General features: G+C 41.0%; 1 protein-coding gene across 1 annotated transcript; it reads left to right on the top strand.

The window, feature by feature from the left end:
* Positions 1–234: 234 nt before the first annotated feature.
* On the top strand, positions 235–22341 carry slc18a2 (solute carrier family 18 member 2; the record flags this gene model as incomplete). The annotated part of the gene is made up of 15 exons (XM_079511683.1): positions 235–367; positions 7364–7709; positions 10676–10734; positions 10866–10949; positions 11405–11497; positions 12307–12396; positions 12774–12817; positions 15401–15461; positions 15986–16081; positions 18199–18277; positions 18899–18950; positions 19743–19806; positions 19939–20058; positions 20659–20792; positions 22030–22341. 15 exons carry the CDS (start codon positions 235–237, stop codon positions 22138–22140), a joined length of 1566 nt encoding a protein of 521 aa, XP_079367809.1. The 3' UTR covers positions 22141–22341.
* Positions 22342–24045: the final 1704 nt, after the last annotated feature.

Genomic DNA, 24045 nt, shown 5'->3' with positions numbered 1-24045 from the left:
AGTTGGACAATTTATTCCATAGCCATATTGTTATGTTTGAGGTGTGTTGTAGTACTGTAGGCTATAGAGAGCAAAATACAAAATCGGTAGCCTATCCTCCTGCTAGACTGATGTTAAGGTTACTGACCTATCCATGCACTGACTCTCCTCTCTACAGGCGGACGGACCGCACGCACTTCTATTTCCCAGCTGAGCGAATATTTCTTTCGCTCGCTCAATTGCAAGGATTGGAATATGGAAAGATTAAAAGCATTCCGACAATTTAACTTGCTAACTTGGCTCAGAGAAGAGAGGCAGTCGAGGAAACTCATTTTGTTCATCGTCTTCGTCGCCCTGCTCCTGGATAACATGCTTCTGACAGTAGTCGGTAGGTGCAACAACTCCTCATTCACACGGGCACTCACACCTGTTACGATCTTCTTTTTTTTTTAAATCTAAGAGCCCAGCACTTAGGCTACTTGTTCCAGTATTAGGCTACATAAACGTCAGACAACGTTATGATGTTCTAAAATGTGTCAAATTCAACAGAGATCATGCCTGTCATATATGATTGCTTTAATGGACTGCGCCCCCAGGGCACGAGTCGATCAAGAGATAGGCTAAAGCTAAATTAAGCAAACAGGTTGCCAATTAAACAAACACATTCACCGTGAAATTGTGTTCAGCCTAGATTTCTCTCTCGGTGCACTAGAAATGATCTTTCTACAGCCTAAGTCACTGGTGTTTCCAAGGACATGAGTCATGACACAAAAAAAAGTTTTATCCATTTGTGTGAATCCAAATTAAATTTGTATTTCCCCAATTGACATCCTGCCATTAATTTAAAAAGCAGCTTGCCATAGGCCTAATACTGAAAAACAGTGTCTAATACTCATCGAAGATGTTTATCCAGCTTTTATCCAGTTTATCCAGCTTTGGAAAAGGTATATTTTGTCAGGTTCTTGAGCACACAGCAGCATATCCTTTGAAAACAATTGCTTTTGCCGTCACAGGTAATTCACTTGGTGAAATAGGATTCAATTGGCAGTAATGATCTAACTGCTGTTTTGAGGGGGAAGAGATCGTGCCCTAAGTTGGCATACATCCATTACGCACACATCCATTACGCACATGACGCGCGCTGGATATGCTATTAATGGATCTTCAGAAGAGTAGCTACTATAGCTATAAGCCTAATAATAATAATAATAAATCCAATTTATATACTTTTCTTGGTACTCAGTCGTTTTACAAAGACAGAACAAACAAAAATAACAACTTTATTAAAGGAGGACTTATGCCATTTTTAACCTATATCTTCATATAATTGAACCTTGCTAATGCATTATAATATGGTGCAATTTTTGTCTACTCTACTGTGTCTCAGAGGAGGTCTTTGGACAGTTCAGAAACCCGCCTATCAGTGACATCATCGACTGGGAATAGGCCTACAAGCTAATAGAAACCGCAGGCTTTTTATTCCTATATATATATATATATATATATATATATAAATCTTGTTGAAAAACAAAACTGCCCAACAATGATGTCACTGGTAGGCGGTTTTCTGAAGTGTCCCCAGCCCTCTAATGAGACACAGACAGAGTAGAAAAAAACTGTACCATTTTATTACAAGCATTTAAATTATTATGACCAATTATATGAAGATAGGTTTAAAATGGGTGAAGTTCTCCTTTAAGGGAATAAATACTAAAACTAAGCAAAGAAAACATTAAAATTAAAAGGCAAAAAGGTTTTGATGGGGCAAGGGTGGGGTGGCTTTGATGTGAGCTGGGCGTGAGTTCCAAAGTGAGCCCTGCTGTCTGTTCGTTTTTTGTCTTTGGCTATAATCTCCAACAATATGTTACTGACCACTCAAGTAGTTTAAGTTGGGAAATAACAGACAGATAAAATAGGCTATGTTGTTGTAGGATGATACACAAATGTTAGGGGGGGGGGGGGGGGGGGGTTGCGTTCATGTGAGAGATGCTGCCTAGACTTTGTTGATTGCACTGCAAATATGCCGTCTAAAATGTTCATAGCCGGAAAAACCTGTTCCTCTTTACAATATGCCACAGACGAAAAACAGTCTAAGTCAACACTATTTATCCATAATGTAGAAATGATAGATAAGGGGTCAGGACAACGAGGCCTTTTCGTGGAGGGGTCAGAATGAAATTTGGACTTAGACTGTTTTTCGTCTGTGGTACTCAATTATCTGATGCTTATCGACCAGTTAGGCAAGCATCAGTATCAATAATAACATTTACAGTAACTGGAGGGAGACGAATACCAACGAACTCGCCTCAAAACACAGACTCCCCCTGGGCATATAGGCTACATCCAGAGAAACTGCTCAGGCTGGTAAAAAACAAGGGCATTCCGGATACCAAGGGGACCCTCGTAAAGTTACATCAGCTAATACATCAGCATAATAACAATAATAATAATAATAATAATAACTAGAAAGGTCGCAATTTTAAAAAATTGCAAAGTGTGGTTGCCGCAGTGGCTTACATATGCCCCTCCCACTGATATTGCCAGCCAATTACAATGTCGCGTCACCCCTGCGATCATGCGTAAGTAATTCGGATGGGATTTATCCCCCCAAAAAACATTTTTCTGCAAGAAACGGTTACATTTTTCGCATTTGCGGCGCCCCCTATGGATGAAAATGGAATCGCTTTTGGTTGATTAAACCAACCACATCTGATTCAAATTTGGGATGGATTGGACATTCCGTTCGTGACTTCAGGCATTTTTTGTAAAATAGGCCCCTCCCACTAACTTCGGACGACGATTAAGGCCGAACGATACGGACAAAAAAATTCAAAAAATCTGAAAAAAATTTAAACGCGGTCCGATAGGTCCAGAGATCATGTGTACTGATTTCTGTGAGATTCGGACAAAATCTGTAGAAATAGAAAATAAAGGTGTGTTTTGAAGAAAAATCTAAATGGCGGAAAATCTATCCTGACGCAAATGGGCGTGGCCTATATGGGGAGATGCATCATGGCCCAAGGAATACAGGGAGAAAGGAATTTTGAATTTACGACCTACGGTTCAAGAGTTATAAGCCAAAACGTAAAGTGGGCTGTTATAGCGCCACCATGAGGCCGACCGATATAATTATAAGTGAATTAATTTTAGTAAGTATTACGAATTATCCCTCCAAGTTTTGTAACTATAGTCCTTACGGTCTCCGAGGAAAAAATACTTGAACGTGATTTTTCGCATTTTCCCATTCATGTCAATGGGGACATTTAATGCACGAATAAATTAATATCAATTAAACTATACAACATTTCTCTTAGAAACGAGCAAGCACACCATTCTCAATTTGAGATATGGCTCAAGTGCGTACAGTCAAAACTGTAGGAGGAGTAGTACTACAAAGTTTAGGGTTACTCTAGCGAAATAATAAAGAAACTAGAAAAAGTGCCCTTCTGGGCACAGGTCTCCACCAGGAGGATAGGACTGTGTGAGATGTTTGGCAAAATGTTTAGGATTAATATAAACATGTTTTTGAGGCATTTTGTTCCAAAAATGTGTTTTGCAAAAATCAACCTGTTGGTGGCGCTATAACAGGCCAATGTGAAAAGGGTGGGATATATTCCTCAGCCTAGTAAGAAAATGTGTGAAAGATTTCACGTAAATTGCATGCTGCGTTCATGATTTGAGGCTTTTGTTCAAAACGGGGCAATCTTGCAAACTGTGAAAGCGAATTATAGCCAATTAGGATGGAATATGAAATATCGGACAGATCCGACTTGAGCACATGACCATAGAGATAGTGTGTAACAATTTGTGAGATTTTTGGACAGAATCTGGAGGAGTAATATCAAAAAATGTGTTTTACAAAAGTCGGCCTCCTGGTGGCGCTATAAAAGGCAGATGCGGAAAATGCAGGTCAACGGTTTGTCCTTGGCCTCTAGGGAGTGTGCATGCAACGTTTCACGCAGATCGGTGCAGTTTTAGGTAAAACATGTGAAAAGCTGCCTCATGGTGGCGCTATAACAGGCCGTTCTGGAAAATGTGGGGCAGAGGTTCATCGTTGGCATCCAGGGAGTGTGTGTGCAAAGTTTGGCATCGACCAGGTTAACGGTGCCGGAGATTAGCTGGTAACAGACGGACGGACACACACACACACACACGGACACACGGACGGAGTGCAAAACATACTCTCTCCCCATGCCTTCGGCCTGGTGGAGACAATAAAGTGTTACAGAGTTCCGGGTCGGCTCGCCAGGTCTGGGTACCATCCGGTACCAGAACCATCCATGCAAGGGAATCCTTTCAGGATACAAAAAACCTGAACTGAAAGGCCAGGTGTCCAAATCAGTCTTTGTTTCAAAATCACTGTTGTACAACATCAAATAATCTATCACTTCATGAGTAAAGAACCTGATTTGATCAGGATCAAGTTCTTTATACACGTTCCCCACTAAACAAATCAGTTTCTAGCATTGTTACGGCCCTTTAAACTTGGCTCAACCAAGGGCTAACATAAAAGGACACAAAGTCAGATCAAAAGTTTACAAAGATATTACACATTTATTTAAAATCCTGCATTGAAAAACAGGGACTGATGGAAATAATACTTACGACCAGCCCATCTGAAACTTAACTAATAACAGCAACAAAAAGGGAACAAAACTGTTCAGTTTGGGTGTTTGGGAGACAATGAGCTGCTGGCCACAGGCCCACTTATATAGCCTGCAACTAATCAAGAACAGCTGACTAAGGGTGTGGTAGCCAAGGTGATTGACAGGTGAGGCACTTTAGACCAGCAGAGGAAAATTTCACAAAACGGCAATTTTCCTTGGCTCATAAAACCTTCATTTTTTTCACTTAAAAAAACGTACTATACTTTCCCATGTCCGTATAGGTCCAAAGTTCACGTGTAGAGGTTTTCGTGCATTTTGATCAAAGATCCTGGGAGGAGATGCATTTTAATTGATTTTCATATAATTCAAAATGGCGGGTGATCTAGAGGTCAGAGGTCAAAAGTATCACGGAACTTGTTCGGCATGAGGAGACGCATATGTGTGTCAAGGTTTCATTGCCGACGGTCAAACGGTTCATGAGCTATGCCTGGTCAAAGTTTGCATTTTCAATATAGCGCTATTAGCGCCACCCTTTGGCCAATGGTTGTGGGCTTCGCATCCTCACCGTTTGGCATGGCCCTCTACCATGTCTCCAAATTTCGCGAAAACCGACTGCACGGTTCAGTCAGAACTGCTATTTTTAGCGGAAGAAAAGAAATAGCAGTTTCAAAAAAGGACCAAGTTCTTTCAGAACTGCTTGGTCCTTTAATAATAATAATGTCACAGCCTCTGCCACGGACTGTGCCACACCCACTCATCCAGGGCCCTGATGACTACTACTGATGACTTGTGTGTCTCACCTCACCTGCTCTCATTCTCCCTATGGGCCTAATCTATTGATGCCTACACATGGTTGTTGGTTTATCAGCTTGCTTACTATGTATTGTTTCCTATTGCCTCGTATAAAGGTGTACCTAAGTTATACGTTTTGCAAGTAAATTGTTAAGTTGATTCTCGTTTCCTGTGTCTGATGATTCCTGCATTTTGGGTTCTTACCTCGGTTTGTAGCCTGACAGGTACAACATCCAATTTATATATAGCACTTTTCATGGAACAAAAGTTGCTTTACAAGACAGAACAAACAAAAAGCACACCTTTATTAAAGGAGGACTTCAGCCATTTTCAACCTATCTTCATATAATTGATCCTCACTAATCATTAATATAATATGGTGCCATTTTTGTCTACTACTGTCTGTGTCTCAGAGGAGGGCTTTGGACAGTTTAGAAACCCGCCTACCAGTGACATCATCGACTGGGAATCCAAGCTAAAGTGCAGGCTTTTTATTCCTGGAAAGTTAGCATGCTCTAATGGAAGCAAATGCTCTCATGTTATTATTTTGAAGAAAACACAACAAAAACAATGATGTCACTGGTAGGGGCTTTCGGAAGTGTCCACAGCCCTCCTCTGAGAGACAGAGTCGAAAGAAATTGTACCATATTATCATATACATTAGTGAGGATCAATTATACAAGTAATGTGTAGTGTGACAAGTAGTTTATCTCAATGAAATCCTAAATTTGACATTGTTTTGGTTCCTTCACCAAACTCTGAATGAGTAACATAACATCATAATGTCATTTTGGAATGACATTATTTACAAAGCGAGTCTACCAATGCGCCTCAAGCCTGTAACGGCTGGGCTGGTAACAGGAACAAGGACACGTTGCAAAAGGAGGAGAGGACACTGGAGAAGCACAGACATTTTAAGCCTTTTTATTAGGTACTAGTAGGCCTATACAAAAACGACTAACGTTTCGACCTATGCGGTCTTCATCCTTTATCATCCTTTATTAACTGCAATTCAACACATGTAATTTACATGCTTAAATGTCCGTGTGGACTAGCATACATCGGGCAAACCAAAAGACAATTGAAATTACGCATTGCACAAAACCGCCATCTGAACCAATAACCCTGAATATGCAATATTCACACTATAAAGCTGCCAATCATGGGTCCCCAGCCTACCTACATTTTTGGGGAATAGAAAAAAATCACAGCCCCGCCACGGGGAGGCGATATAATTAACAAATGACTCCGCAGAGAAGCACTGTGGATACATACACTTGACACTTTAGAACCCAATGGCCTTAACGAAGTTTTTATAGACATGTTTTTTTAGACGGTCCCTGAGGTCTTCCCTATTTGCTCTGAGAGTGTGTTATTGTAATGTTCATTTTTCATGGCTTTTATATGGTTGATTCACTGTTTTACGTTATTTATTTTACTGTTAAACAGTGTTTTTCCCATAGCCATACTCATATCGGTATAGACTGCTGGCAGTAGGAGGTTATTACATGTAACATGGCCATTTGTCATTGGCTCATTGATAGCCCAGCCCTCACCTACCCTGTATTTAAATACTTCCCTAAATGCTACCACCTTTATGACTCTGATGAAAACCGCATACTGTAGGTCGAAATATATACTAGCACCTAATAAAAAGGCTTAAAATGTCCGTGCTGCTCCAGTGTCCTCTCCTCCTTTTGCGACCTTTTGGATACCTTTTTGAGTGGTGTAAACCACTCCTACAACTGTCTGTCTGTCTGTCTGTCTGTCTGTTCGTACCAAAAAATTAGCACGGTTGCTATGGTCACCCAGTTCACACGGGTGTGATTTCATTACGTCAGACATTACGTCAGACCACAGCTGATCAGTCTATATAAGACCTTACACCACTCAGTTCACACGGGTGTGATTTTTTTACTTGTACCAGTGACTATCAGCCAGAGGTCACATTTCAGTCAATCTCCCTGTGTCTTTTACCCCACCAGTTCCCATCATCCCCAGCTACCTGGTCGCACTAGATGAGCCAGTGACTCAAGTGTACAACAACAACACCCCCTCACTGCAGGGCTCCTCTCCCAGAACCTTCCAGACCATTGTGTCCTTGTATGACAACACAGTTAGGGTGACCAGTGGAAACGCAACAACGGTCAGACCGACAGACGTGGACCTTCCTTCCACTACACTAGCAGCACCTCTGGTGCCCCAGAACAACTCCTCCGACTGTCCCAAAACAGACCATAGCAATGAAAATGTCAAAGTTGGACTACTGTTTGCCTCCAAGGCCACCGTACAACTGATGACGAATCCATTCATTGGACCACTCACAAACAGGTGGGTGACTGGCTGGGTTCCCATGGCTATGCATGTGTTCAACAACCTATTCTTAATAGGCCTATCTCACAGCCCGCTTTCCACGCCCACTTCCGGTAAATAGTGGTGTCATTTAACATTAGCATTTACACGTTTTTTTTCTCTGGAGAATCTAAGTACATTTTCTAATGTAAAAATGTGACAGACCAATATTATTATGAAGCAAACAAGATGGTAAATAAGCTCGAACAGATAGAACAAACCTTACCTTGAGAAAACAAAAGTTGTAGACTTCTTAAATTACCTCTGTTAACATGTAGTGTCTATGGAGTGACGTCACGCTATCACCAGTAACGCGGAAAGGGGGCGTATTAAGGGGGCGGGGAAATTCTGTGAGATAGGCCTATTTGGATAAATTGATGTTCTTCTCAGGCTTCAGGGAGTAAGGTGTTACAAGTGTGTGTGTGTGTGTGTGTGTGTGTGTGTGTGTGTGTGTGTGTGTGTGTGTGTGTGTGTGTGTGTGTGTGTGTGTGTGTGTGTGTGTGTGTGTGCGCGTGTGCACGTGCGTGTGTGCGTGCGTGCACAAGTGCAGTAATTGGAAACTATGTTAACATGCTATATAAATGCATCATTTACCATGTAAAGCTTATCACGTATTTTGCTGGATATTATTTGTTGGTTGGAGGACCACAATTATATCTTCATATAATTGGTCCTACTCCTCACTAATGTTCATGATAAAAAAGCACAATTCTTTCCTACTTGGTCTGTGTCTCATAGGAGGGCTGTGGGCAATTCAGAAACCCGTCCACCAGTGACATCATCGTTAAGCAGACTTTTTTTAACAAGATTTGTTTTAAAGAATATTTAGATTTGCATTATCGTGGGAACGATGGCTTGCATTTTCGCATTAGCAACTTTTCAGGAATAGAAAGCCTGCAGTTTCTATTAGCTTGGATTCCCCATCGATGATGTCACTGGTGGACGGGTTTCTAAATTGCCCACAGCGCACAGACCGAGTAGACAAAAATGGCGCTATTTTATCATGAACATTAGTGAGGACCAATTATATGAAGATAGGTTGAAAAGTGGTGAAGTGGTCCTTTAAGTATTCAAGAAATTCAAGCAGTTTGCACATTCTTATGGTGAACTGTGACTGTTCATAAGGAAAAGAGGATAAACAGGATTCATCCTGAACTTGAGTGACATATTTGCACAATATTTGAGTGCAAATTATGTCAGAGTTCAACTGGCAGCCCAGAGCGTATGTTTTATGGATTCATGTACCTCCTGGTCAACGAATCTTCCTGAAATACCTAGTCAAAGGTCAGAACAGATTAACATTTACAGAATGTTCTTATATCTGAGGCAACAGGAGGCAAATTGGAGAGGATGAGCAGTAACAGACTTCCAATCAAATGGCTTAGTATGGTAATGATGTTTGTTTGATGTTAGGCCAGATATACAGTAGATCTAATCCAGCTGAATCATATGTACAGTAGCTGAATTCCTGTTTAGTGATTCACTGTGTGTGTGTGTGTGTGTGTGTGTGTGTGTGTGTGTGTGTGTGTGTGTGTGTGTGTGTGTGTGTGTGTGTGTGTGTGTGTGTGTGTGTGTGTGTCTTTGCATGTGTAAACGCTTTCATTTGGTTTCACGCATGCTTGACTTTTCGAAGGGAAGAGGTGTTGAATATTCGCAAATTACCTTCAACATTATTAGTAGGAATACTCTTATTAAAATAAGTCGATGGACGTAAACACTGTGACTTTAATTTGGCAAGTCAGTCAACACCCATGACTTTGTTACAGTATGTTCCTGACATGTTTAAAGGGCAAGATTGATAAAGAGAATAAAAGTTACAGAGAAGGAATTGTTACAGAGAAGGAATAACTGTTTATTTATGTATTCACTTATATATTTACTTTACCAATCATTATAAATGCTATAACCGAAAACAAGCACAGATATGTGGACAGTCCCTGTGACAAATTTCAAAGCAAAAATGGTAAAGATCCCAGGTCCTTTGTTTAGATGAAATTGAGGAGAAAGAGAGAGAGGAAGGTCGCTCCAGCACTACTGTTACATACTGTAGCTCAAAGGTGCTGTTTAGTGTCTCAGCTGGGCACATAAATGTGCTGTAATTGAGGCAAAGAGCAGAATTCCACTATTTCTCTTTCATTTCTTGTAACTCCTGGCAATGTACTACAACAGTGGTTTTCAACCAGTGGTCCGGGGACCACCAGTTGTCTTTCAGGAGGTTCCAGGTGGTCCCCAGAGAAATGATGGAGAGTTGGAAAATAAATTGTACCCTTTAACTCTTGAGAGCGTAAAATGAAACCAAATGGACCCATACGGGTAAAACCAAATGGACCTATAACAAAAATATTCTTTAGTTTTGGGTCGGCAAGGCTAAATCTCATCAATTGGCTCAAATGCCAAATAACTAATGGACCTTGATATGAAAACGGTTGAAAACCACTGTACTACACAATTACAACTGAAGAGCTCTGATAGATTCTGTCGCTTGGTAGCAGCTGTTTCTGGGGCTTGAATCACAAGAATAACAACATTTGCACAAATAGAAAAGACTATAGGGCAGTATTATGCGTGTCTTAAGTACCAGGTCTTATGACTTAACTTAAGACCTGGAGGCGTGGTCAATGCTGTTTGGCCACTCAGAATAGCCAAATGGCATTGATCACGCCTCCAGGTCTTAAGTTAAGTAATAAGACCTGGTACTTAAGACACGCATAATACTGCCCATGGGTCTGATTCACTCAAATGATATACATTGAATGAATCATTACAAATTACTGTCTAGCACTAGTTAGATTTTGTTCAAAGTAGATGGCAATACTATTTGATGTCATATTTAAATATACCTTTATGTGCGCAGCTTTTCTTCCAACCATGCAATTTACTCAATGAAAATGGTTATGTCCCTACAGCACTCAATTTATGAATGATCTGTCTCTGTGTCCTTCCAGAATAGGGTACCAGATCCCTATATTTGCTGGCTTTTGTATAATGTTCCTCTCAACCATCAGTAAGTTACAGCCTACCCTCAAACCTAACCTCACTGACACAAACTCAAAAAATGCAAAGCTGAATTGTTATTTCATGATTGACAGACATTCCCACTTTGTCTGAATTTAAAAATGTCTTGCTGTCCTCAAGTGTTCGCCTTCTCATCGAGCTACGCTCTGCTGTTTGTGGCCAGATCTATGCAAGGTGTGGGTTCTTCCTGCTCTTCTGTGGCTGGTAAGAATATTTTCCGTGTATACAGTTGGGTGCCACCGATATTGTCCCTTATCATTTGACCCATTTAGGCCTGACCTCAACATTTAAAAAAATCCTTCTAAATCCTCCAGTTTTCTGAAATAAATATTTTCACGATTTTTCAAAAATAGCAGACCTACAAGCTCGTAGCGCGCCACTCGGTGGCGCGCTATGAGCTTGTAGATCTGCTATTTTTCAATAGCTAAATTATAACATAATGTTTAAAACACCAAAAGGGGTTCCCGCCCAAAATGGGTTAACTGTCCTTTTGCGCAGATCACGCAAACCTCAGCAAAAAGAAAAGGACAATATCGATGGCCTCCAACTGTACTTGAGATGCAACAAAGTTGCCAAAGATATGGTCATTTTCAGAAAACAACTTAAATAGGAATAGGTTCTGTATGTTAATATAATGTATTCATCTTTGACTGGTGCAGGGATGGGAATGCTGGCCAGTGTGTACACAGATGATGAGGAGAGAGGACATGCCATTGGGGTTGCTTTGGGAGGCCTGGCATTGGGAGTGCTAGGTGGGTATACGGAAATACTAAAAATGTACACTTACAGTTAATGTGTGTAGCTGCAGACCCCGGCTGGAATAATGGATAGGTCCAACTGATGATTTTAAGGCTCTTTATTAAGTCAACATGAAAACTACAAAACAGGAGGGAGGGGACAAAGAGGCATCACAGAGTCAATAATCATAAATCAATAAACAATAAACACATTATACAAACAGCAAACAACACACATCGGGAGATATACTGCTACAGCCTTATCAAAATGCATTGTAATACAGTGAAAAAGGTATCAACCATGACACATAAAAGCCCCAACAAAAAGACAGCAGTGAACAATATAGTTTTCAAACATTTAAAATTTAACATTTAACCTTTTTCCTCCTTTGGCCGCTAAACTCTTCATGACCACTTGAGTGGCAGTTCCGTTGGCAACATAACTGAAACAATACATTCAACCATTAAAACTCTTATTCCATCCAGATTTCATGTCTGTAGCCTGATATTATTTATAATGTAAAACTCATCCTTCACAGTAGCGCTTCCCCATCTGTCCATCCGCTCCGTTCCATCCCAAACACATGACAAACAAACATTTCCAACTCACGTTGGGCTGGCTTGAATAGTCATTTGGTCCCAGTTGGGGATACTATACTACAGTAGTGTGCTTCTGGTGTTCCTAGAATAACTTTCAAAATAAAAGCGTGTGTGTGTGTGTGTGTGTGCGTGTGTGCGTGTGTGTGTGCGTGTGCATGTGCGTGTGCGCGTGTGCAAATTTATTGTACATTTAACTCTATCATTGACTACCCATTTCTCCACAGTTGGCCCACCATTCGGTAGTGTGATGTATGAATTTGTGGGGAAGACCGCACCATTCCTCATTCTGGCATTTCTGGCAGTGTTCGATGGAGGTAGAGTTACATTCTTTACTGCACATACATGTATTGCTGTTGAGGAAAAACCTAATAATTGAAATGACAGCAATCGTTTACATAAAGACCCCAGTGTGGGAGATGCGGGTCAAGGGACCCGCACACACCGAGGGACAACAAATGCTTGTCCCTCGGAATGTGTGGTCCCTTCTTTTGAAGGTATATCTTTTGTATTTTCATTTTTGTGTTTATATATATTTATATATACATACACACACGCACGCACGCACGCACACATACATACATATACACATACATACATACATGATACATATACACATACATACATATACAATATAATATGCTACATTGAATTGTGTAATATAGACTGATTCTAAATAATTATGTCCATACAGCTCTCCAGCTCTTTGTCCTTCAACCGACCAAGATGGAGCCAGAGGCAAGTTTCTAGATCACCTATTATGCTCAGAATAGGGGCAGTATGGTTCATGTGATTAAAGGGTACATGTGATATTAATTAACAATGTTGTTGTAGTTCCAGATTAATGATAATTTAAGCATCACAAAACTTGGAATGCTTGGAATGTTTTCACTCTGTGTTCATTTTCTGGAGAATTGTTACAGTTACAGTTTGTTATTGAATACTGATCCTAATCTGATGTAACAATTGTGTTGAAGGAAGCAGATAACCGGTGTGAAGATTGTTTAGTATAAATAAAGCATAGTGTATCATGTGTCAGCTTTGTGAGCTCGCTAGACAGATCAACTGATCCTGTAGAAGTTCATTAAGGAGGGCATCCTTCAGAACAGAATAGAGAATGCTTACTGTATGTGCTCCTTTAAGGCAGATACAGAAGCAAACATATTACAGTAACAACCAAGACTATTAACCACATTAACCGTATAAAAATATGTGTGAGGTTAGGGGTAGGGTAGGATTCCTGTCTGTGTTTCCGGGAGAGGCTTGCAGTGCGCCTGCCGTGGCTGCGTCACAAACTGTGACCTGTGCTGGATAGCACGTAAGGTCTTCACCAATGAACGCCAATTCTGTCTGTCTACCTCCCAACGCTGCACCTGGTGGCCCCATGGGGTCCATCAGAGTTCTTTAATTTCCTTCTCCACAGATCTTCTCCATGTCTCTTTGGGTCGGCCTCTTTTTCTCTTCCCTGGTGGTGTCCGTCTCATGGCTACCCTTGGGATGGCACTTGGGTCCATTCTGCACACATCCACCAATCCACATTCATCTTTGAGCTTGATGACACTCGACAGTGCGGTCAGGCCTGTGCTCCTATAAAGCTCTTCATTGGAGACTGTCATGGGCCAGAATATCCTTAGTATTCGTCTAAGGCATCTCGTCTGAAACACGTCCAGCTTGTGACAGATGGCCGGCCCTGTGTCACCTTCCATGACTGCCCCATGCACGGAGGACCCCAAGGACGTTGCGCTTGAAAATCCTCAACTTGGTTATTGTGCTGATCTTTGATGATCTCCATATGGTCTTCAATATGGCAAAGGCTCCCCTTGCCTTAAAGATCCTGCTCTGAACATCTGCCACTGAATCTCCGTCTGTTGTTAACTTACTACCCAGGTAGATGATTCCCTACCTCCTCCACAGTATTGTTATTAATGATGAGGGGTTGGCCAGATTTGGGGTTTAACTTAATCAGTTTAGACTTGTCTTTGTTGATATTGAGACCGATCTGTTTGGCAAACATCACTTTACTTCTTAAAACAGAAGACTTAGTAATGTTTGCCAAACAGATCGGTTGAATATCCTGGTGGCGATGGGCTAACAAGGAAATGTCGTCTGCATAGTCAATATCTCAAGGGTTTCTATGAGTGTTCATGCTATTTCTCTTTTGTTGGTTTCATGAGCCAGTCTATGCAGAGCGAGAAAAGTAATGGGGATAGCAAGCAGCCTTGTTCGACACCGGTTTTAATAATGGATTCCTCTGTGAGGCTGGAACCACTAAAGTCTCTATTAATTATAGAGATTATCTTATCGGGAATCCCATAATGGCTGAGAATTCTCCATAGTACTAGTTGATTAACATTGTCGAAAGCTTTAGCAAAGTCAATAAAGTTGGCATAGAGTGTGGTTGTGTTCCATTCATTGCTCTGCTCCATTGTCTTCCACACTGTCCGTCCGTACACGATCTTCCTTTTCAAAACCCTGCCTGTTCTTTTCGAAGACGGTGATCAACTCTCAATCTATTTAACAACATAATTCCCCTCCAGTTGTTGCAATTGGACAGATCTCCCTTCTTTAGTATTTTAACGATGAGACCCGTTTTCCAGCAGAGTGGTGTTTCTTCTCCAAGATGTTCCTACTCCCTGATGTCTCCAAGAACTTCAGTAAGGACGGTTGCTGTTAGGTGTTCCTCTACTTTCAGCATTTCCAAATGGACCTGATCTATGCTCCGTACCTCCTCGACATTTGGTGGCCCGGTTTCTATGTCCAACATTTCTACCGCTGGTGTGATGTTAATTGCCTCCGTTTGTGGGTCATTTCCATTAACTACCCTCTGAAAGTGTTCTTTCCAGCACCGTAGCTTTTCCTCTTCTTTTGTCAGCACTTCTCCGTTTGGATCTCAGGTTGGGGTGTCGGTTGACTGGAATCCATTGGTCAATGTCTTTGTAAGCTTATAGAGTGTGCCCATATCCTGTTTTGAGGCTGTTTTTTCTGCTACCTGTGCAATATTTTCTATATATGCTTTCCTATCTGCTCTGGCCCCCTTCTTTACCTTTTGCAGCTTGGCCTTCATTCTTTCTGACTTAGTTGTCAGTTCTTTTCTCTCCTCTATTTTCTTCCATGTCTCCTCTGTCATCCAGGCCTAATTTCGTTTCCTTCTAGGGCCTAACATGGTTATTTATCTCTACGCCTATACGAGATTAGATAGAGGGAACAAAGGGTGCTTGGGACTCCGCTCTGTGAAGTATATTTAATGAAATAGAATCTAGAATTATCTTTTTGATCAAATTCAAATGTATTTAAATGTATTGTATGTGTTTCTCTATACAGAGCCAGAAGGGGACACCACTGTTAACACTTATGAAGGATCCATATATTCTAATTGCAGCTGGTAAGAAACTAATGAAACTGAATCTAAAGCCACATTGACTCATATTGACTCGAATCCATGTCATTGTGGGTGTTTTGTTCAGTGAGCCAAGAAGGTGGAGGACAAATAAGCCTACGATTGATTTGTTGGTTTAAGAGCAATATTATCTATTATTTCATGTTGGGAAAGGAGCACTTCATATTAAGAAAAATGGTAATTTCTGCATCAGAATGGGCTCTCTGTCTGTGTGTGTGTGTGTGTGTGTGTGTGTGTGTGTGTGTGTGTGTGTGTGTGTGTGTGTGTGTGTGTGTGTGTGTGTGTGTGTGTGTGCGTGCGTGCGTGCGTGCGTGCGTGCGTGCGTGCGTGCGTGCGTGCGTGCGTGCGTGCGTGCGTGCGTGCGTGCGTGCGTGCGTGTGTGCATACATACATGGATGGCACTGAGAGGAAGAGAATGGGAGGGGCGTGGCAGTTTGTACAGCACAAAAAGTACCAGAACAGAGAATATAATTAAGCAAGCGACGACATGTCCTCTTTCTCTTCACCAGGTGCAATTTGTTTTGGAAACATGGCCATTGCCATGATGGAGCCCACCTTACCCATCTGGATGATGGAGACCATGTGCGCCAGGAAGTGGCAGCTGGGTATTTATGCAAACATGCTGAAACATACACACATATAAAAGTATCCTTTAACCATTTAATGAAACCCTACTGTATATACTTAGTTGAGCGGAGCCCCTCATGGCTCCATACTAGGCTGTTTCACTCTACACTATAACGGTATCTTCACCGGAAAAAAGGAGATCTACAAGCTTAGGACACATGAGCTTGTACAGTTGGGTGCCACCGATATTGTCCCTTATCATTTGACCCATTTAGGCCTGACCTCAAAATTTTAAAAAATCCTTCTAAATCCTCCAGTTTTCTGAAATAAATATTTTCACGATTTTTCAAAAATAGCAGACCTACAAGCTCGTAGCGCGCCACTCGGTGGCGCGCTATGAGCTTGTAGATCTGCTATTTTTCAATAGCTAAATTATAACTTAATTTAGCTAAAAGGGGGTTCAAAAAGGGGTTCCCGCCCAAAATGGGTTAACTGTCCTTTTGCGCAGATCACGCAAACCTCAGCAAAAAGAAAAGGACAATATCGATGGCCTCCAACTGTAGATCGGCAATGTTCATCAAATATTTGCCACAGAATAAGGACGCTAGTGTTCGTATGGTTTCAACACGTTCAAATTACGGGAGCAAGCATGGATTACACACCCAATGCACCCAACAACCCAATCACATGTGTCATGTTTTGAATGGTTAGGATAGTAAGAAACAAATAATCTTTTACTGGTGTCGGTTGGAAAAAAATAAAATAAATCAAATGGCGTTTTCTGATGATTGCTATCGAGGATTCTGTGTGTTTAGTGAATGAGGTAATTTAAAGAAAGGCAAGAAGCCCCACAGCTTGTCTCCGGCCCATTGAACGTGTTACACAAGCAGCCCCACCAATTCCCTTTCTCTTCTATAGCATTATTAGTTCCTTTATCCAGCACATTGTCTATAAGGTTTCCATCAGATAAGGGGATAGGCTGGGGGACGTACGGGACAGGATATTAGGGTGTCATACGCCGGCAGGTGGGAAACACAGATCTTCATTTCAGACCATCAGAGAAGAAACACAGCACAGCTGTGATGAAGGACTGATAGTGCGCCTGCTTATCTAGACACCTCCTCACCACACACACACACACACACACACACACACACACACACACACGCACACACGCACACACACACACACACACACACACACACACACACACACACACACACACACACACACACACGTTTGTATACTATACTATACTATACTATACTATACTATACTATACTATACTATACTATACTATACTATACTATACTATACTATACTATACTATACTATAGTTGTGAGAAGTTTCTGATGGCCATTTGTCATCCTAATTTAAATGCCATTTTTACCCATTTGTTTTGCCATTTTTTGCACGCCAGTATTGCGCACAGAGAATAGCCTTATTTATTACATGGCTTGGTTGAATGCTTGATTCTGATTGGTCAATCGTTGAATTCAGTGGTGAGTTATCTCTTGATAATGACCGATCCGCTCTATAACAGACCGCTGCCTAATCAAACCCTCTGAGCACCAGCTGCGTGGCTGCGCCCGCTTGATTTACTGCTGTTTCCAACATGACAACCATGTAAACACACTCACAGTGTCATTTACAGCTAAACATTGCTCTCAAAAATGTTTTTTGAAAACATTTGAGCGAGAAATAGACAAAGCAGTAGTAGTAGTACCCGAAAATTTATTCTATTTGATCAACTCACTTCCTTGTTTTCCGACAGTGCTCCAGCCCTGCAGCTGAGCAGACGCAGCCAGCGCGAACTTATGGAATACATTTTTTGTTGTGTTTTGGTGTACAACACTGGCAATCCTCCAATATTTTCTTAATAACAAGCATTTCTCTTGTGAGGACGAGAAAAATGTCAAATTCTCTAATTCTACTATAGCCCTCACAATACAATTACACAGGCACGCACACACATGCGTACACACAGCACACACACACACACACACACACACACACATACACATTACACACACACACACACACACACACACACACACACACACACACACACACACACACACACACACACACACACACACACACAGCTTCAGTGCAGTCCCGCTGTCTCCCTGTCTCACTGTGTTTGTCTCCCAGGCGTTGCCTTCTTGCCTGCATCCATCTCCTACCTTATTGGAACGTACATCTTTGGCTCATTGGCACACAAGATGGGGAGGTATGGAGGGATATTACTCTTTTTTTTTTCTTGAACCAATCTCCTTATCTCCTCTATCTTCTCTGGCTCTCTGTGTCTCTCTCTCTCTCTCTCTCTCTCTCTCTCTGTCTTTGTCTCTCTCTCTCTCTCTCTCTCTCTCTCTCTCTCTCTCTCTCTCTCTCTGGCCTTGCTATCTGGTTCTGCTGCTTCTAAAGAGCTCTAAATGAGTTTAGACTTTTTCTTTTTGTTGTTGTCTTACATGCCTTATTGAATTCTCAATGACACAGTGGGTATCATGAGCATTCACATTGTTTGTTTTCTCTTTGGCTTTGTTTATATCTAACATGGAGATTGTTGTTTTGTTTTGTTATTTTATGGTTTGATTCACTAAAAGCAACAACAAAATCATCCCTTGGTCTCTTATTGTTTCTTTCAGGAATACAATTCCTGAAAGAATATTATCAAATTTCCCAAACTAGCCCCCGGCAATACAGAGTTCACAGAATTAATTGACTTTCTCTTTTGAGGTGTGAAGTATATAATGTTGATTGTTAAAATTAATTAGATTAATTAGATCCTATTAATAAGCCAGCCATCCTCTCTCTCTCTCCCATCTCTCTCTCGTTCTCCTCTCTCTCTCAGATGGCTGTGTGCTCTGATTGGGATGCTGTTGGTAGGGCTGAGCATAATCTGTGTGAGTATGATTAAGACTTCACGGGAAAGGCTCACTTCACACGGGTGTGATTTTTAATAATGTTTATGATCTGCAACAGCAGTTTACCAAACAGACATGTTTCGGCATGCAAGTCTTCGTTAAAGTCACTATATGCTGTCCAACATGGCTTTGTTTATTTGTCAATCATATATCATACACAGTATGCAATTTGTATGTGTTTAAGTCTTAAACTAATACACATTGCATACTTAAACTTTAAGATGTAGACCTTCATTCAAGCTAGAACCTTATACTGTAGATTTGTTTTTTACAATGTCTGATTTGAGTTCAAATGAAATTTGTATTAATTCAATTATAGCTTCTTAATGTTAACGCTGAAAGACCATACTGTATTACAAACCAGAATTTCGTCTTGAAGAATTGACCTCAGTTTACTGAATTCCAAATGATCCAAACCAGAATCTCTCTATGTTTTGCCCTGCTGAATTGATCCAAACCAGAATCTCTCTATGTTTTGCCCTGCTGAATTGATAGCAGCAGAAATCCATTCTGTTCGTTTCAGATCTTTGACTCACCTGTCAGTGGAAAGGCAACCAGATTTGACAATGGATTTTATCTTTATCTTTATTTATTTAAGCAACCACAACCAGCTATTCCTCCATATATCATTTCATGCATGCTTACTGTATGTTTATTTTCCTATATTGTATTTTAATGAGGCCATATTCAGAGATTAAGAAGAACTACAAAGACTGGATTTCTAATTATTTCTATGTTGTTTGTATTTCCATATTCCATTCACTGGTCCAGGTACCCTTTGCCAGCAACATCTATGGTCTGATTGTTCCCAACTTTGGTGTTGGTTTTGCCATTGGTAAGTCCACATACTGAAAGGCATCAGATACAATTGAGATAACAATTACAAATCAAATACACTCTTATGTTGTGAATGGACATTATGTCTTTGCTATCAGATTGTGTCAATATGTTTTGTGCCCTGCAACAGGCATGGTGGACTCCTCTATGATGCCTATAATGGGGTATTTGGTGGACCTGCGTCACGTGTCTGTTTATGGAAGTGTATACGCCATCGCTGATGTGGCTTTCTGCATGGGCTTTGCTTTAGGTAAGAATTGTTTAACCCATTTTGACCTGAGATCAGATTCTAAAAATGTCTTCTACATCCTGACAGTTTTCTGAAAAATGTTTCTATGTCAGTCGTTCTTCGATTTTTCAAAAATAGCAGACCTACAAGCTCGTAGCGCGCCACTCGGTGGCGCGCTACGAGCTTGTAGATCTGCTATTTTTCAATAGCTAAAGCATAACATAATGCTAACACCAAAAGGGGTTCCCGCCCAAAATTGTTTAAAGTCAGCATTACAGTGCTATCTGTTCACATCTTTTAAAAACTGAAATGCTGGATAATGTCAAACGTAAATATGAATACATACATACATAAAGTCATACGGTAACTCAGTAAACAGTTATCAGTGATCAGTTTAAACTATTGGGATTTGGAACACACATAATGGAGTCTCTGACATTCACTTGTTCATCATTAATCTTACTTAGTAAATAAAGCGTAGTGCTTTATTGGTCGTCCAATCACAGTTGACAGTTTTTGTATTGAGTTGTGCTTGAAATGTACTGTAATTCTGCAAACTGTCAATAAATACTTCAATCAATCAATCAAACTTTGCGTTATTTGCATTCTACACAACTCCAGGTCCGTCTATCGGAGGCTCCATAGCTGAGAAGTCCGGCTTCCCGTCGCTGATGACCATCATTGGAATAATAGACATTCTGTTCGCTCCTCTCTGTATCTTCCTCAGGAACCCAGCGGCACGAGAAGAGAAAATAGTGAGATCTGATGCACACATCTCAGAAAACACTAGAAATAAAATGCACGCATGCACAGCACACACAGCACACACACACACACACACACACACGCACACGCACACGCACACGCACACGCACACGCACACACGCACGCACACACACACACACACACACACACACACACACACACACACACACGCTTTCAAATAATTAAACAGATGACATTTTGTATCACTCAGTTGCATGCAAACCCCACCCTGGCCCCTGTGTGATGTGTACACCCATCCCCCAGCTGGCCCCTGTGTGATGTGTACACCCATCCCCCAGCTTAATTTGCCTGCCTCTTTATCCATTTGCTTGTCATCAGCCTGTGTTGACACCTGTCATCAACACCCATCATCCCTCCATTTACGTCTCCTGTCCTCATCACCTCTCTACTGTACAGTATATCTATTTACTCTACTCTTGCTGTATATATACTCAGGTTTTAATCCATACACCTCACAGTATCTTACATAGCTACTATTTTAATTTCCGTATAGTGTGTCCAAACATGTATATGAAGAGACAGATAAACATACATGTACAGATAATTCATTGTTTGACAAATGTGTTACAGTATAGAGCGTCGCAGTCCCGCCCCTTACCATGGACCAGGAAATGATTCTCCGTTCATTTTCCTCATAGACATTTCAGAAAGTATTTATTTAAAGACGTTTACGCCGCGGACAAAGCCAGCTCGAGTCGTGACAAATCATGACAACAAACACAATTTTTGGGGCCGAAAAAATAATTAGAAAGAAGAAAAAAACGGCAGGTTACAACACTTTTTTTGTTGTTTTTCTTCTTTGTAATTATTTGTTTGGTCCAAAATATTGTTTGTGTTGTCATGAGTTGTCACGACTCGAGTTGGCTTTGTCCGTGGCATAACCGTCTTTAAATAAATACTTTCTGAAATGTCTATGGGAAAAATGCATTGGGATTCATTTCCTGGTCCATGGTAGGGGGAGGGACTGCGACGCCATACGCATTCATATGTTTCATCAGTCACAAGGACAATAGACTAGACTCACAGTCACAATGCATGCAAGCAGGGGTGTTGATAGTTACCCTGAATCAAGCACAAAATGTTGATTCATTCATTTCAAGAAAATTATTTTATCTGAACCCATCATAGGAAATATTATAATGCTTAACTAGTCTGCATAATGCATTGTTTTGGTGAAAACGTCACGACGTACTCTTTTCTCCTCAGGCCATCTTGATGGACTCCAACTGTTCAATGAAAACACGGTCCTACTCTACACAGGGGATGCACTACCAGGGCGACGATGACATGGAGCCAGAGTACGATGACTATGAATAATGTGACACCACGCCATGCAGGTCAAGCCTCCAGATGATCTATTTTGTTGTATTTAAAAAAAAAACAGAAAGAAAGAAAGAAAAAAAAAGCATAAGACCCAAGCCGTTTCCATGTGAATGTCCTACGTTCGGTCTTTACTGTTAACGTGTCCTGTTAGCGATCGTACTGGAGTAAACCAAAGTTGTTCTTCTCCGTGCCCTGTCGTTGCAAGCTCTTTTTTTAGCCGACAGCCTTATTCAATTGGGGTAAAAAAAGACATAAATGTGTCAAAAGCAGGGTTTTATTTGATAGTGAAAAGAAGGTGTTCAGCTGAAGTTGATATAACTTGATATAAGTGTTCTTTATCCATTGGTTTTGAACATGTCTTAATTCTATTGTGGAATATATACGTATGGCGCACCTCACCATGAGCACAGGATCAGGTGCTGGACTCAAGAGTAGTGATTCAGTAGTTGACTGTCGTCCCATAGAAAAATGAGTTCTATCATTCTATTTCACCAATAAGACTTTCTGCTTTGAGCCAAAACACATCCGTGTTCTCTGTTCCTAAAATAAATAGGGAAATAGAATAGAAAGAGCCGCTATTACTGTATGCTCTTTTCCATCATTGGAACGTTTTTAAACTTCATAAGTGAGAAGCAGGGAATTGCTGAGAAAGAGGACGCATGTTTAGTCGATGCCAGGGCTTTGAACCCCAAACCCTTTCACAAAAACTAATTCCACCATTTGTTACCACCACCCCTTAAAGACAAACATGTCCTTTAGCATTAAGATGCAGTATGTATGACTTCTTACTACATACACCAATTCCTGCCTGTTCCGAGCTCAAAGCCTCACTTTTAAGTCTGGATAATGCTATATTTATTTTTCTGAATTTGTCAAGACGCAGTTTTGAAAAGAGTCATTGTGACAGGTTCGGTAGCCGGAGACAGAAGACAGATGACAGATGGTCTTAGTTCATACTGTGGTTCTCTTTTTACAGAGCTTTACAGTATGTTATCCAGACAGTAATGATGCGCGTTTCAGATTTTTTTAAAAATAACTAACATTAATCAACCATCCGAATCCGACCCGAAACATTTATGTCAGCAGCACAAATGTCTGGATTGGACTGAGCTAAATAGACAAATCGTTCCAAATGGGATTGATTATCAGTAAAGTATGTTCCTACTTGCCGAACCTCTCACTTTCCTTCTCTCTCCCCCCCCCCCCGCCCCCACACACACAGTCACACACCTGCCTTTAGTTACACGTATCCCCATTGCAGCACCAGCAGGGATCTGATACAATAGCACTTCATCCACCGTGTCCGGTTCTGTAAGCCCCGTTATCATTAACATTGTTCCAAAGCATTGTGCACGCTCCTAGATGAATGGCGTACAGGATGGGAGCGCACGTGCACGTGCACGTGCATGGTCAGTATACCAGATTCAGGGCGGTAATCGACAGTTTGGTTGCGCTCAGCAAGGACAAATGTTGTCCCACACTTATCTTTTGTGAGTGTGAGTGGATCAGAACCCCCACACATACATGTGTAACCTCCCTGCACGAGAAATTAAAATATAGGACCTACTCTCTGAACCGATTCTCTGGCCAGAATCATTTCTCCATTGTTGGTGATGCTCAACAGACATCCTTCACATCTTAATGCTGCACCCTAACAAAATAATAGCCTTAGTCTATGTGTATAAGCTCTAGTGTTGATTTTGACAGATTTTCTTTTAGTTTTAGTCATAGTATTTTGAATATATTTTCATTCAGTTTTAGTCACATTTTTCTGAATCAACTGAATTGTTTTTGTGTTGGTCTAGTTTTAGACGACTAAATCTAAAGTTGATTTAGTCGACTAAAATGTATTTTGGCAGGCCCTGATGGCATCGTAATGGCTGCTTTTAGACTTGGTTG

This window comes from Electrona antarctica, assembly GCF_951216825.1.
Source record: "Electrona antarctica genome assembly, chromosome: 10".
NCBI lineage: Eukaryota > Metazoa > Chordata > Actinopteri > Myctophiformes > Myctophidae > Electrona > Electrona antarctica.
Note: the sequence above shows the minus strand (reverse complement) of the source record. Positions and strands in the feature narration are given on the sequence as shown.